Source organism: Octopus bimaculoides, chromosome 6, assembly GCF_046866305.1.
Source record: "Octopus bimaculoides isolate indiv1 chromosome 6, ASM4686630v1, whole genome shotgun sequence".
Lineage (NCBI taxonomy): Eukaryota > Metazoa > Mollusca > Cephalopoda > Octopoda > Octopodidae > Octopus > Octopus bimaculoides.
Genome location: NC_142933.1, coordinates 53041037 through 53057443, shown reverse-complemented (window position 1 = coordinate 53057443; position 16407 = coordinate 53041037). Strand labels below are relative to the sequence as shown.

Here is a 16407-nt window from a genome sequence, read left to right as displayed (position 1 = left end):
AGGCGTTGTTGCTGTCAGAACGCAGAGTAGCTGGAACAGATATCGCAAGATGCCATTCCTGACTCTTTGAATGTTCGCCAATTCACACCTCTACTTTATTTATTGACCCCGACAGAATGAAAGGCAAAGTTGATCCCGGTGATATTTGAACTAGGAGCGCAGAGTCGGAACAATTATTGTGAGAAATTCTGTTCAAGACCTTGTCAAATCACTGCCTTAATATATGTATACGTATATGCATGTATTTCTTTATTATTTAGGTATAAAGTTACCTGACTCAAGGTCCATGAGTTTCGAGTGTAATATTTATCAAATACACACACACACACACACACACACACACACACACACATGCATACACGTTGAGAAAGAGAGGGAGAAAGAAAGGAGCAATACGTGGGATAGAAGTTCAAACGGAAATCCTGGGGAAAGAAATACAAAACGTTTTAATAAATGTGAGGTGACAACGAGAAAACGTGTAAGAGACATAAGAGAACTGGTGAGAGAGTGGAAGAGTGTTGAAAGGGTAAACAGTGAATGAAGAGAGAAAGAGAGAACATGAAGCCACGTAAGAGTAGTAAAAGGGAAAGGAAGAGAAAAGGAAAAGAAGAATTTTAGAAATGAGTGACGGAAGGAGGCATATCAAAATGAAGAGTGATAAGGGTCAAAACTATACAATTGGTGGGACAGTGACTCTAGGAGAAAGAGGAGAAAAGGAATGAGAAAAGACAGAAAGGCTGGACAAACATAGTAAAAAAAGAAGAAGGGAGAAACAGAAAGAAACAATAAGAGACTGTCATGATAGAGAGAGGGAGGAGACGAAATGGAGAGAGAGTGAGCTAGAGAGTAGGGAGAGTTTCGGAGCATTGAAATATATAATGAGAGAGAGCGGGGATGAAATGAATAAAGAAGAAAGAAAGCGAGAGTCTGTAAGGGGGAGGGGGCGAAATGCATAAGAGGAAGAGAGATTGGAAGAGAAATATGTAAAAAAAAAATGAGGGACAGAATCGAGGAGACACAGGACAATCAGCCTGGAGTGGTTGTGGTTCGTACCCCTGTCATTGGTATTGCATTTAGTCTAATTGTCAATGCAGTACCACCCTTTCTCTATGTACCCGAGATTTGATTCTTATCTATTCTGCATAACCACCACAGATAAATACCATCATGAGAGGATGACTAAAGCAGAAAGTAAGACGAAGAAAAATGCTGCAAAGACAAAAGGGAAAGAAAGTGATAATGCAGCATAATGTTGTCACTATACGACGAGTCACTGCAGCAGATGACCAGACTGTCACATGTCGCTGCAATTTGATATCACTGCAATACCACGTGTCGTGTGTGTGTGTGTGTGTGTGTGTGTGTGTGTGTGTGTGTGTGTGTGTGTGTGTGTTGACGTCAGAAACATTTTATATACTTTCAAGAGAACGTGAAATGGCTTTGTTTTTTTAGTCTTTTTTCATTTCTTTTTGGAACCATGGATTTCGAAATACATCGTCTTGAATAGAAAAGTTAAAGGTTGCCTTCGACTTTTTCTATCCCAAAGCTTTAAGTGATGTGCTTCGAGATCCCCTCTTCGAAAAAATTTGTGTGTGTGTGTGTGTGTACGTGCACACACACACACACACATATACAATCACACGTATGACACGTAGAGATCATGACATCATCACGATACAGCATACTACTGCAGGAGACAACGTTAGAATTTCACGTGCTATTGCAATGGTAAGTAGAATATCATCAAAACCCATAGTGCTACTTGTTACTGACTGATCGGTGTCACAATGACACAGATCACTCCAGTAAATCATCGAATCATTTGTACATCACCGGCTATCAAGTAACTCCAAACCTTCAAACCAGTGCCATACATCGTTTGCACAAGCTTATCACAAAAGCTAGTGCACCTTCCTATCGGCATATCAGTCATAAAGAGCAAGGCGACCAAACGGAGCACATATTTCATCACACTTTACCCACAGAGACATTTCAAAAAAAAAAGAAAAGAAAAAAGAAAGAAACCTTGCCTGATTAGATGGTGTTATTTGTTAACAATTCTTAAATTAATTTCAGCAGGGACAACTGATTTTCAGTTACTTTTGTTTCATTTTCTAACAAAAATATCACCGAAATTCGACTGCATACAGTTTTCGAGCCAGTGTCGGTTCCATATTTGACGAAAAAAAAAAGAAACTATGCTTTCATTTTCTTTTGGGGGCTGAAACCTGTCTCTAGATGGAGTAAAACAAAAGTCTATACTGATATCTCAAGGGATGCTAGTCTTAACTTAGAGGGTTTAAGCAGTAATGACTGACAGCGAAAACTTCATTTTCATGGTAAATATTCATTATTATATTGTACAAATTGTACAATATAATACTGACAAACCATCGATTACAATGGCATTAGATGTGAAGGTGACAATGATAGTGATGAGAAGTGTAGGTATTTTTGAACCAATCATTATATCAGAATCTCTGGAAAAACAGCCTTGTTAAATTATAATAGACAAGCCTGTGTGTGAATAAGTGAGCACCAACTATTCATGCAGTGTCATATGAAGGTGACGTCATCGAGAAAAAGTTCGCTCGATTTGAAAAGAGCAGTAATCTCCCAGCTGAAAACATTGCCAGTTCAGGATTAGTTCTTGTCTTTCATCTATTATGTAACTTTACAAAACACAGAAGTATCCAATTATAGCAATGGCACCTAATAAACGATCAAGATAGAAATCTCCTGACTGCTAAATATATGACAGGAAGAGATGAATATAGCTGTATTGCAGAAAGCAGCATTAAAGATCAAAAGAAATATTTAAAACGGAAGATTACCAGTTTACTATTTTGAATAAAAGCAGTTATCAGTATGTATATCATGTGTGCATTTAGTCACAGCTAGTCGAGTTGATGGTGAGTCGTATAACCAACCCAAGGGACTATGATTTGTATCTTATCTTACACTGTATCCATAGCTGAGGTATTTAACTTCGGCTGGTTCGGGCCATTTAGCTGCAACACCGTAGCATAGTAACAAGGTCCCTAGAACTTACTTTGCAAACCAGATTCGATTCCTAACCGTAGCTTGTATATAAACATCGTTAATACTTTTAAGAGATGCCCGAATGTCACAATTTCCATTCCCCTTCCTCTTTTTCTACGGTCAATAATTCTGATCCCACGTTGATATGTACCTTTAATAACTAATGATCGAGTGAGATACTCTCTCCCGCTAGTTTTTAGGATTAACTGAAAGTAGTGGGAAGTGTAGTATCCAATGTCTTTCCACTTCAGTCTCATCCAAACTTCTGAAACCCTGGAAACATTTGGGACTAAAGTTCAGTTTCATTGCAATCTCGCCCAATTTTTTAATCGTTTCAGCCTTTAAACTACGGTTACCCTGGTATACCTCTTTCAAGGGTATCAGTCACTTACATTTTTGTTTTTCTTCTGGTGCCCCAGATCAGATCTGACCGAACAGGTTAGGTGGCCGAACGACGAGGCGAAACCCACAAATCCATTTTCTTCGTCCAGTTAAGGACTTTACAGCAAACTCCGACATGTAATGATAAATCATATGGGATACAGTGTAGCAATATGAGCATATTACACTCGTCCCACTGTCCAGCTATTTCTGAACACCTATGATTTTCTGATGCTCACCAAACAGAGTCGGTTAGAGCCCAAGTTGCAGTTCTTCTGCACTTGATAGTGTGCATACCAGAACACTTTTCAGGACCAGCAAGGCTGTTGATGTTGAAACTATTTCTGTATACGTGTGTCTCTAATGCTTGTTCGGCCTGAATGGGAGTAATGTCTTTAGGATGTTGTTGTGAGCGTCTAAGCACTTAAAGTCGGATTTTCACCAAGTGACAGGGACTGTGAGAACTAACGCGTGGTACGACCTTAAACCGAGATCTCTCATTTTTGGTATTTTTACGTTCTATGGATATGGTCTGTTAAACCTGTATTGTCGTTGCTTTGCTCTCTTTGTAGATTATAGTGGTTTGTTGAGAAATTGGAAATCTGGTTAGGACTAGCACAGTCCATGATGGATCGTATGTAATGTCTATAAGTATTTGCGGTTGTTCCCCCCTCCCCTCTATTGGCCAAAAAGGTACGTGTGATTGTTCTAAGCATATCTGGATGTCGATTTGCTTGCCTTACAATGCCTTCTATGTGTTTTTAGAAATATCGAATATATATATATATATATATATATATATATATATATACTGCCAGAAAAAAAAGAAACGTAAAGAAATGGACACGGTTAGAAGGTTTTCTAAATACATGTGTAAACACTGTGACAGTGGGATCTGGAAACAACTATAAAAATGTCTTACCAAGTTAGAAAATACTCACACACAATAATATTTGCAAATAATCCAGAAAAATACCACTGTACATATTTATGCTTCTTCAGTTCCCTGTGCCATTTATTAAAAGAGCCAGGCATGTAGTAAGGTCGATTCAATCGATTATGCATCTTTTTTATTAGGCACAAGATTATAAATTTCTAAGATTTTTTTTAACTCTCACCTTAGATCCGAACTTTGGTTAACATTTATTCACTATTCATAACAATAAAGTCAGATCATTCTTCGTTGGATTCATTTCAATAAAATTAAATCTCGTAGAATAAAATCGGTACTTCTTAGTTATTACCCAATATTTCAAAATTATAATCGTTTCTTACAGTTTCAATTTACTGATTTTTTTTCTGATGGATATTTCTTTACGATCATGTCTACCAGCCCAGTGAATTTACTTTGATTCACTCATTTTAGAACCACAATGTATGTGAATTGTCCGTGATTTCCAAATGAATTCTCCATAAATTATAACTTGAAAGAGTCTATATTTAACCAAGTCAAACTTAACATGCGATGTAATGCTGTAACGAAGACGCATTTTTTTTTTAATCAGTGAAACGTTTTCTGCGGAAGATGTTGCTTATGAAGGAATCAAAGAAAGCTCAAAGTGAAAATAACCCGTTATAAATGAATATGGTATGTTGCATATTTATTCAACCTGCAGAAATAATTTATATAGTGCCTTTTACTAACTAACTTGTTTTTTTTGTTTTTTTTGTGTGAGGAGTGGAGGTCTGCCAAAGGCATATGACTAGAAATTTTAGTGAAGGGACTAGTTGGTTACATTGACCCGAATGCTCAACTGGTATCTATTTTAACGATTCCGAAAGGATAGAAAGCAAAGTTGACCTGTACGGAATTTGTACTAAGAACGTAAAACCAGAAGAAATGTTGCTTAGCATTTTGTCAGGCGTGGTAACGACACTGTCAGCTCGCCACCTCTGAGAAGATTTATTATGAAAAACTTCCGCGATATGATTATCTCATTTTTTACTTCAAGAATACTTTCTAAAATCTCTCCCTACCGTCTTTTTAAAGACAGTAGGAAGAGATTTCAAGGGGATTTAGCTGTTGTTTGTAACATGCAAAGGCATTATTTAGGCTCGGGAACAAACATGGAATTAAATGTTGTAGTCTTCATGTACTCTCCGCAAGTATGATTGAAATAAATGCAACTGAGAATCGTGTATGGATCACGAATTATGCAAATTGGGAAATTATATATCACTACTATGGCGCTTGCTTTTATCAACGTTAGAAATATGCATCATCGATTAATTGATACAAATTATACTCTCAATTGGTTGTTATTGCACAGGGTTGCTCTCAGTTTGTCAATAAGAATTTCTACCGCTCCACAAATAGTTTTCCCCAGTCTTTCATTTCCTTTAATAATAGAAGTACAAAATGGTCTTACTATCCTTCTAAGTTCGCAAATTAAAAATAAAACTGCATAAAATATCGAATAATGGAATTCATCATTGGCAACAACACTGAAATTCATGGAAGCCCAACACATAAATGTTTGTGTAATCGCGAAATGAAAATTGAAAGGAGTCAAAAATGACCGCTTGGTACTTCTGGTGAAGTCCACATGCCGAAAGGAAATCTTTTTTCGTCCTCACCCCGACCTTTAAAAGCAAAAAACATTTGTTTCAGTCATTGGACTGTGGTCATACTGGACGCCTTCAAGAGCTTTAGTAGGGTTCAGTTTGATACCTATTCGCTCAGTTTCTTTTGCCGAATCGCTGCGTTACGGAGACATAAATAAATTAACACCAGTTGTCAAGCAGTGTGGGAGAACTCTTTCTCGCTCTCTCACGCGCAAATGATATCACAGAGTTTCCGCCAGTCAAATACACTAAGACACTGGTTGGCCCAGGGCTAAAGTAGCTTCTTAACTACATAGCCATGCCTACAACTTTGAGTTTATCCAAATTTATGAATTGTAAATAGTTTTTGATGACACAGACCACCACCACTAAGTTTCCTCAGACTCCAGTGTTTATTTCACTTTAAACCTATAAATGTGTCAATAGACGGAAAATTAATTTAAAAAACAAAAAAAAAAAAAACGCTAATGAATGAAATAATGTTTTTTTTTGGGGGGGGGGGTATACAATGATAATTGCGGCAAGAAAAATAAAATCTCTCAGATTTGTATACTGATTTCTATCTTGGGTCAAAACCATGCATTGAATCAACTAGTATACAACTGATGTTTATTACGTCAACTCCACCAGAAAGAACAACAAAGTCGACCCCGAGGGATTTGAACTCAGAAAGTGAAAGTACACAAATATGATACTGCAGAGTATTTTGTCTAGTGTTTTACTGATTCTGCCATCGTGTACATACATATTAAACTCAAAAACCACAAATTTTCTCATTAGTTTATTAAGTTTAAAATTACATATTAGAATTAATAGTATTTGTAAATCATTAATTTTTATTGGTTTGTTTTTGTCGAAACAAATTTCAACAATAAAAGCTAAAAATTTTTCCTTTTTTTTTTTATTCAACAGAAACAGAATTCCCTCTCAACATCTATGGTAGTAATAGCAAGTATTCTAGAAATCAAATCAATATTGCTATATATTGCCATAAATTTGACAGAAAATTGTTTGACAAAAGCGACCAAAACTTCAGTGTTTTTGTTTGTTTTATTCTTTATGTGTATCGTTTAGCAAATTCATTTTCACACGATAATTTACGATTTTAATGTCATGGACAAGAGAAGTACATAGAAAGCAGCTTAAAGGATTCAAAGCATTCAGAATTTTTTTTTTTCCTTCTTTGTAGCCATGCCATTATTACCATTAGCAATTCCAGGCATGTGTATGCTTTTATAGAAAATATCTATATTAAAATCTTCAGGCTGATAAATTGGTTCTTAGCAACTGAGAGATTCAGAGATCCCAACTGAGAGTAATTTTAAAATTTGATGTCATTTTGGCTGATTCGGCCAGAAATATCTATATTTCAAAGCTTCTCATAGAATATCTAAGTGTCTTCAAGTATGAAAAGCTTCATGAAATCTAAAATAGCTAAACATAATAATTGCTTCACAAAAATGACTTTGACTTTAGATCAAACATAATGATGTCAAAAATATTGCAAAATGTAATGATCTACTTATTTTTCCCCAATGAGATTTTTACAATGTTAGTAGCTTTTTTCTTTTTTTCCTAGATTATTAAGCCTCATCTATTGTGCTGTTACATTTCTGCTGATCTATTCTCCAATAATCTTAAAATGTCATATTTCTTCATATACACATTTTTATACTTTGAATAGGATTAAACACTCAGCTCTTATTTCTCATATTAATGCTATTACCTGCTCAGTATATGACAATCCCACAAGACCTACATTCGAAGTAAAAGTTCTAAGATCAATCCTGGTCAAGGCATGAGCATATAAGAAATATGGCTGTTGAATTGGATTAAAGTAAAAGATTATGCAAACAATCCATGAAATCAAGTTAATCTACAGCTACATATCCCCACAAATAGAGAAAATCAATTATCAACAAAAATAAAATAATTACTATTTATGCAACATCTTCAAAAAAAAGATGCAAAGATTTTGCCAAGTAGCTACTTGGAATTCTTTAGCTTAACTGTCTAGCTGAAGATTCTTTAAACTTTTCAAAGTTTGAAAGTACACTTACAACTACAAAATGGCTCTGGAAGAACTGAATTTTTATTTTAATTAAAAACATTTAATATTTCTTATCCAGGCAAAAGAATCTTCCTTGGAATCTTCATATTCTACTGATTTAATTTTCACATTTGGCAATAAGACACAAAGTATAAAATAATAAAATTAAACTGCTCTCAGGTTTCCTTTGAAATCAAGCTTTTGGCAATTCAAAACCAAGGGAACCTTCAAGCAGATCAGCTTTCACTTGATTAGAGTTACATCTTAATGTATGATTTATATAGATGTACACACACACATATATATATGCACACACAAACACTCATAGACACATACACACACACACACACATATATATATATATATATATATGTATGTATGTATATATATATATATATATATATGTATATATATGTGTGTGTGTGTGTGTGTGTGTGTATACAAATATACACTCATAGATATATACACACAAGTATATCTATATATATGCATGTATATCTTATATTTGTGTGTATATATGTATATAAATGTGTGTGTGTGTGTGTGTGTATGTATACAAATATACATGTATATAATATATATTTGTATATATATGTATATAAACATACGTGCATATATATATTCATATATATATATACACACACATATACATATATTCATTAATATATACCATAATGGTATACACATTTTTATGTATGCATGTATGTACGTGGACCTTTTGTTGTATCAAGAGGCATTCTAAATGTATTTTATTCATTAAAAAAAAGGTATCAAAATTGAAAATATACCAAACTAAGATCAATATCAAAGCTATAAGTACTATAATGAATGAAACTCAATAGACAGACTACTTTTAAAAAAAAATGAAAGAAAAAAGAAATTTAGGAATTGTTTAAAAAAAGGCATTTCACCTTAGTTAAATTTGATTTTCTTTTAATGAGAAAATACTAATGTTTTATCATTAAAAAATGAATATAAAAGAGAAGAAACTTGGTAGAATTACATGCAACAAGACAAAATCATAAAGATGGTTAGTTTAACAATTAAATATTAACATTACATATAGTAATGAAAATGGCAACCACGTTTTAATATAGACAAAATGATTTCATGAAAAGAAGAGCTTGTCTTTTTATTCAAGATTTATTATTTTTTTTTTTTATATTTAAGTTTTATTTTTGATTTGTTCAAGAATATATTTCATGTATGGTCCGCCTTTGAATATAAAAGTATTTAAAGAGTTGAATTAAAAAAAAAATATATTATATATATAAGATTAAAAAAAAGGAGAGATAAAATACCCACCCACCCCACACTTACTAAGAAAAAATTACAAAACGTAAAAATATAAAAAATATTGTCATGAGAAAAAAAAATTGTAATGAAATGGACATTTAAGAATGCTATAAATCTATTTCTCAAAGTTCCTTCTGAAACAAAGAGGCCCAAAAGGCAACAAGTATAGCATTTTTTGATTTTGTTGGTTTGTTGGTTAGGGTCTGCTTTCCCTCCCACACAGGCTATTGGACCACCATTAGTATTTTAGATGTAGACAGATTCAGTCAGTTAGTTATTCATTGTCAAAAGCAACATACTGGCAGTGTGGTTGATGGACTGGAAATGACACAATGGTGGTTTGTTCTTTTTTCTTTTGTTGAGGAAAAAGACAAAAAAAGAGAGAGAGAGATGGGCTGAGGGGAAACAAGTCAGGATTATTTCTATGTTGCATCCTTGCTTCTATTGAGGCTGACAAGTAACATAATGTTCAGCGCGAATTTTGATTTCCTTCAAGTATTTTTCTATCTTTCTATTCAATTCACTAATATCTTCAGAAAGATTAGTTACTGTTTCATTGCGCTGTTTGAAGCTGCGCATCAAAGCTAAAACAAACAAAGAAAAAAAATATATAAAAGCTTGTTTAATAGATCCAACACAATGCTTAACAACAATGAACTCCTACATAAAATGTTTGTATTCAATCTTAGCTAAAGTGGAACATTGAGAGGCTGTGAAGAATGTTACCAGGTGTAATACTTGCATTTTAATGTCTAACCCATTTAAACCAACCATATTTGACTCAAGTATTCTACTTGTTTTATGTTCAACCCAGCCAGATCAAGCCTCTCGTACCTACCTTACAATGTCATTCTAAAAATAAAACAGTGACATCACTGAAATCTCAAAGTTATAAAATAATCCATGATTAATTCAAAACAATGTGAATAAATAAGCATTACATTTGAAAGAGTAATATGAATACTAAAGGGTTAAATCTCCTTTTTGTACTCATAAAAGAGAGATGGGGTATTTCTGTTAAGAAAAAAATCTGAAGGGCTGGATACTCTTCTTATTGTTAACCCTTCAACTGTAAATTATGAAGGCTACTTGTATTATATTACTGAAGCAAACCAAAGCAAGTAAAAGTATGTGCCTTGCTCAAAGATACAACACAATGGCAGGAGAAAGATCTGAATTTTTAACATATGATTAGTAGTCCAGCACTTTAACCTCACAACGATTCTGTCTCCATAGATTTATGAAATGAAAATAGAAATAGAAGTATATACCCAAGACACCACACTGTTTTGGCTTCAGTTCCACTTCACATCACCGTAAATAAATGTCTTCTACTAGAGCTCTGACCTGACCAAGGCCTTGTAGGTGAATTTGGAAAACAGAAATTGCAGGAAGCCCATTGTATATATTTATATGTACATGTGCACACGAATCAGTGTTGATTCCATGTCTGTCACCAATTGAGCGAAATGGAGATGAGGGTTGACATTCCTGGTTTTGAGATTGTAAATGGTCATTCTGCTCTTTCAAAGACCTCTATAAAAGAACAGTCCCTTACTTCTTCAAGAGCTGATACAGGTTAACAAGAGGAAAAGCCTCCAGCCAGAAAATCCCAGCTCAAAGGTATGATTAAAGAATTGAGTATTGTTTATCTATGCTGTTTTAATGATTTTTTAACCATTTATCACCATATTTCTAATGAAATATATAACTAATGTGTTTCAATTACTTTTGAAATCAATCAAGAACTTGGAGGAATTCAGTAAAAACTTTTTCGTTACTAAGTTAGTATTTAGAACATAAGTTCTTATATAAAAACTATGAACTCTTTAAAATAAGAGGATTTGTGTAATAAAACCAAAGGTGATCTCGGGCACGTTGGCATCAAAAGAGCTAAATAAAGCACTGATTGGAGTTGTTTCTATAGATACTTCTCATGCCCTTTGTCTAAAAATGTGCCAGGTACTTATCCTTATACTATTACATTTCTACTAAAGTATCCTTGGACAAAAGAGTGCTGTAATAGGACAGAGATAAAATATAGAAAATATACAATATTAAAAGTATATATATATAAAAAACATTTAAGTGTAAAACTTACAAAGGAGTTCACTGTTCTTCTTTGTAACAGAGACAGCTAATTTACTTGTTCGCACTTGCAATTCAATAGCCCGTTTCTTTATAGCAAATGTAGCATTATACTTCATTTTCAGAGTGTCTGATGTACGATTGTACTTATTCTCCAGTGTATTGGCAAGCTAGAGTTAAGAAAACAAGATTCATGACAAACATTTAAAAAAAATTTTTTTTAATTTTCTAAATTTTATTCAGAAATAAATCAGAAACATCTCTAAATATATTTAGCATCAACATATATGAAAACAGAATTTTTGTATATTCTATTTCTGCAATCTGGCACATGACGATCTAGTGGTTAGAGTGTTGCAATCACAATTGAAAAATCGTGGTTTCAATTCCTAGACTAGGTGCTGCATTGTGTTCTTAAGCAAAACACTTCATCTCCAGTTGCTCTGTGATTACTTCAACACCTGATGCATGGCACACCAGACACCTGTTCAGGTAATGTCAATTTGAAGGAGTGAGTGAGCTGATGTACAGCACATACATTTGATCACTATAAACAGATCGTTTGTGCAGGTTGTTTGGAAAAAAACTGAACATTCTTACATCATCTTCGATGGAAGAATTCATCATTCCTGCACTATTGTTATAAAATTGCTAGAGCAAAAAGGAATGGGATTAATCGCAAACAAAGAGAGATATTTCTTTCTGGCTGTTTTTAAATAAAGTGAAAATAATTATCTTTTATTATCTTTAAAGTGAATATAATTTTAACTTCAAATATAATATAATAGATTAATATTAAATGCAAACATGGAAAAATGAAAACTATAATAACATAGTTTTTGACATTTTGCCAGGGGGATAAAAGAACAACTCAGTTCTAAGAAAAGAATAATGATAGAAAGCTTTAGATTAATAAAGGTTAAGCACAAGGGACCTGATGGCCAAAAACAATAATTGAAAGGAAGATGGGTTAGTTAACTTAGAACTAGTTAATTCAGAAAAACAGAGACAGTTATAGTATATTGCTGAAGCAACAGAAGACTTAGTTATTTTGGTCAGTTAATGTTTTGAACATTTGAAACCCTTTTAATATCATCACCACCATACTTACTTTCTCAGCTTTCTTTACAGTCTCCATAGCTTTCTTGGACATTGTATCAGCACGTTCTTTATTCCTGGTGTTTTGGAAATGTTTATTTTTCAGGTCTTGGAGTGAATTGATAAGGTTTCTGAGAGTATCTAAAGCTGGTCGAGCCTTGTTTTCAGAGTCCGACATAGACTGCTCAATCTACAAACAGAATATATTATTTTAATATCATTATTGTTAATAATAAATATAATAATGGTTGCTTTTATGTAAGGGGAAATTACAAGCACAAATTGCAAACACTGAGTGTTTATGCAAGATTATGGAAAAAAAAAACAAGCATAAAAAAAATACAAAATGCTTGAAATGAACTATCCACATATGCAACTTCCAATAGGCTGAGCAACTACACTAAAGTACCTTCATTGGCTCAGAGATATCTTAGTTAATTCTAGGTCTCATTTCACATAAAGACGAAGCTGACAGATGTCCAAAGAAGCAGGCTAACAACAATGACTCTTACACCTAGCTACACTACAGTTCTCAAGTTAGTATTGCCAACATTCTTTTAGGTCAAAAATAGGCTTAAATAACCATCTTAGAATACAGACAATCCATTTGCTTACAATATATCCAGTTGATATATTCACACAAAGGAAATCACCAAACATCAATTTCCCAGTTGCTGATGAAAACAGAAACAAGACAGGAAATGTTAATGCAACACAAATGCATAAAAGACACGAGTGAAGTCGTAAGTTAAAAACTTGAATTCTGCCTGATGGTAGGACAGCATTACTTGGCCTGCTTCAGGCTTCCTAGCAGAAACTGAGTTCTACCTTTGTAGTAGCAGAAAAAACATCTTGCTGTAAAAGCTCTTCCTCTATCAATAAAGGAAACTATACTGTCTATCAAAGCATTAAAAATAGCTGTAAATCAAACAAAACACACACACACACACACACAAATAAATGTCAAAAGATTAAATGGATTTCTTCTTGGTGCCATCAAATGCTTAACAAAAATAAATTCCTACCTCTTTGATCATCAAGATATATTTCTCTCAAATTTCTTTTTCAATTCAAAAACATGAAACAAAAATAGACAAAAGAAGCAGTTTTCAAACAGTATCTCAGTATACTCACTGTACGTAATATCTTCCGTAATGCTTTGATGTCATCTTCAGCCTTTTCAATAGCTGCATGTGCATCAACCTGTGAGGCATTGGCCTCTTTCAAGGCATCCAAGACTTTATTTGCTGTTCCTAAGACATCCTCAGCCCTTGTGCTGAAATGTTAATACAACCATTTACATTAAATATTCCTTTTTATTCTGGTAATTTCTTACTGTACTTTCAGTAATTTTTTAATACTGCTGCTTACTACAATGATGATGATGATGATCGTCATCATCATCACCATCATTAACTAGAGCATTACCTGTCTTATGATAGGTCACTTTGAATGTGTACCTTTGACATTAAGTATAATATCAGGGAATACGGCATACAAACAATAGTTATAATTTAGCTTTTATCAAAGTTCTTGGTGCTTAAGCAAAATCATGAAATGGATACTAATTTTCGAAAAAAACAAATTTATTACCTTAAAATAAAATAAAACAATATTCAAAAAATTCTCTTAAAAATGGGAGCAAAATTACTCTTTGTTGATTCCATATTATAGAAGTTCACACATAAAACTCACTCTCAATTTCTCTCTCTCAGACAGAAAAACAGACAGTCCAAAAAAAACAAAACAAAAAGACAAGATGAAAGAACCACAAACAGGGTGTGTTAGGTTGACACTCAGAAAAAACAGAAGTCTTTAATGTCTCAAGCCTACACTCTTCTACAAAAAGAATAAATGAAGAGAGAGAAAAAACGACAGAGAGGAAAGAAAATGTGCCTGAGCTAAACAGTCAAGCTATGCTGAAATGACCAGAAGAGGAAGAAGTTGCTATGAGGGATGGGTGGCAGAGAGACAACAGTCACCTGCCATGTGTGTGTGTACATGCACATACATATATATATATATATATATATATATATATATATACACACACACTCACATACATATTTAGGCACAGTGTGGTATGAATTTTGCTTCCCAATCACATAGTTCCGGGTTCAGTCCCACTGCGTGTAACCCTAGGTAGCTGTCTTCTACTATAGCCTCAAGCCTTCTGAGTGGATTTGATACATACAAGCTGAAAAAAAAACATCATGTACGTATGTGTGTGTGTGTGTGTGTATACATATATAGTTATGGTATATTCTGTTAAGAACATAGTAGAGTACAGTATAAAGGTCATCCAAGTACCCGCACGCCTGGAGAACTACATTGTGTATAAAAACAATTGTAGTGATTGAAAATAAATGTCCAGCCATACTCCTTGTTGACTCAAAATCTTTTCACATATATATGTGTGTGTGTGTGTGTGAAGGCATTTGCTATTTCATTAAATTATTTTACCCAAAATCCCAAAGAATATTTTTCTCCCTCGTGTTCTATCTCTGACCACCCTAACTCTTCCCCCACCCCCATCACGTACATGGAGACTGTGGTTTTGCTTACCGCAATGAGGTGGGATCCAGACTGCTGGAATTCTGCGAGGCAAATGATCTTATAGTTTGCAATACTAACTTCAGGAAACTTGCCAGTCACCTAGTAACCTACCGTTCTGGCAGACACACTAGCCAAATTGACTACATCCTCGCCAGAAAAGGGGAAAGATGGTTGCTTATAGATGCCAAAACCTTCCCAGGCGAAGAATGTATCCCTCAACATAGACTAGTAGTTAGTGACTTCAGGATCAGGGCTAAATGGATGCCCAGAAGACGACCAGCATGGAAGAGAAGGGTCTGGAAGCTTAAAGATCCTGCGAATGGACAGAGATTTAAAGACGTATTACCTGAAGCCTTTGATGAAACAGAAGGGGATATAGCATCAAATGACATGGAAGATAACTGGAGGTTTCTACAGGATAACCTGCTGAGAGCCACTGACCAGATCTGTGGATGGTGCAAAGTCCACTTTCGACCCAAGGTAATGTGGTGGAACAATGTGGTTGACAGGGCTATTAGAGAAAAGAAACAGGACTGGAAGAACGGTACTAGCAGGGAATTGTATCAGAGTACCAGTAGGGAAGCTAGGAGGCAGATTTATTTAGCCAGAGGAGAAGCAGATAAGAACAAATTTGTCAATGTTCTGCACCATGAGGACAAAAGACTCGAGGTATTTTATGTTGCAAGAAATACTAGCATAGCAAATGTAGCATAGTCAACTACTACAAAGGTAAAGGTGACGCTTTAGATACAAATAATTACAGAGTTATCAAGTTGTTGGATTAGGTAATGAAGGTTACAAGAGGGTCATAGCCCAACTAATTAGGGAGAGAATCAGTTTAGATGAGATGCAGTTTGGGTTCGTGCCAGGGAAAAGCACCACAGATGCTATATTTCTGGTAAGACAGCTGCAAAAGAAATACCTAGCCAAAGATAAACCTCTGTACCTGGCTTTCGTTGACATGGAGAAAGCCTTTGACAGGGTCCCCCGATCCCTATCTGGTGGTCAATGAGGAAACTAGGGATAGAACAATAGTTAGTGAGAGCTGTGCGAGCCATGTACAGAGACAGTAAGGTGTGGGTTGGCAATGAGTACAGTGAAGAATTCCAGGTAGAGGTAGGGGTCCACCAAGGTTCAGTCCTCAGCCCCCTCCTATTTATCAGAGTCCTCCAGGCAATAACAGAGAAATTCAAGATAGGATACCCCAGGGAGCTCCTCTATGCTGAAGACCTTGCTCTAACTGCTGAGTCACTATCAGAACTAAAGGAGAAGTTTCAGGTGTGGAAGCAAGGATTAGAATTGAAGGGCCTTAGAGTCAACCTAGCTAAAAC

The 16407-nt window shown here is 34.6% G+C and overlaps 1 protein-coding gene across 1 annotated transcript in view; it reads right to left on the bottom strand.

The window, feature by feature from the left end:
- Positions 1–8926: 8926 nt before the first annotated feature.
- The window catches only part of LOC106877208 (laminin subunit beta-1), a 171603-nt gene continuing 164122 nt past the window's right edge, over positions 8927–16407 (bottom strand). The window contains exons 27-30 of the mRNA XM_014926058.3: positions 13655–13796; positions 12534–12710; positions 11436–11592; positions 8927–9918 (exon numbers count right to left, since the gene is read on the bottom strand). Coding sequence (XP_014781544.1) covers positions 9776–9918; positions 11436–11592; positions 12534–12710; positions 13655–13796 — 619 coding nt within the window. The 3' untranslated portion in view covers positions 8927–9775. The remainder of the gene's footprint in view (positions 9919–11435; positions 11593–12533; positions 12711–13654; positions 13797–16407) is intronic.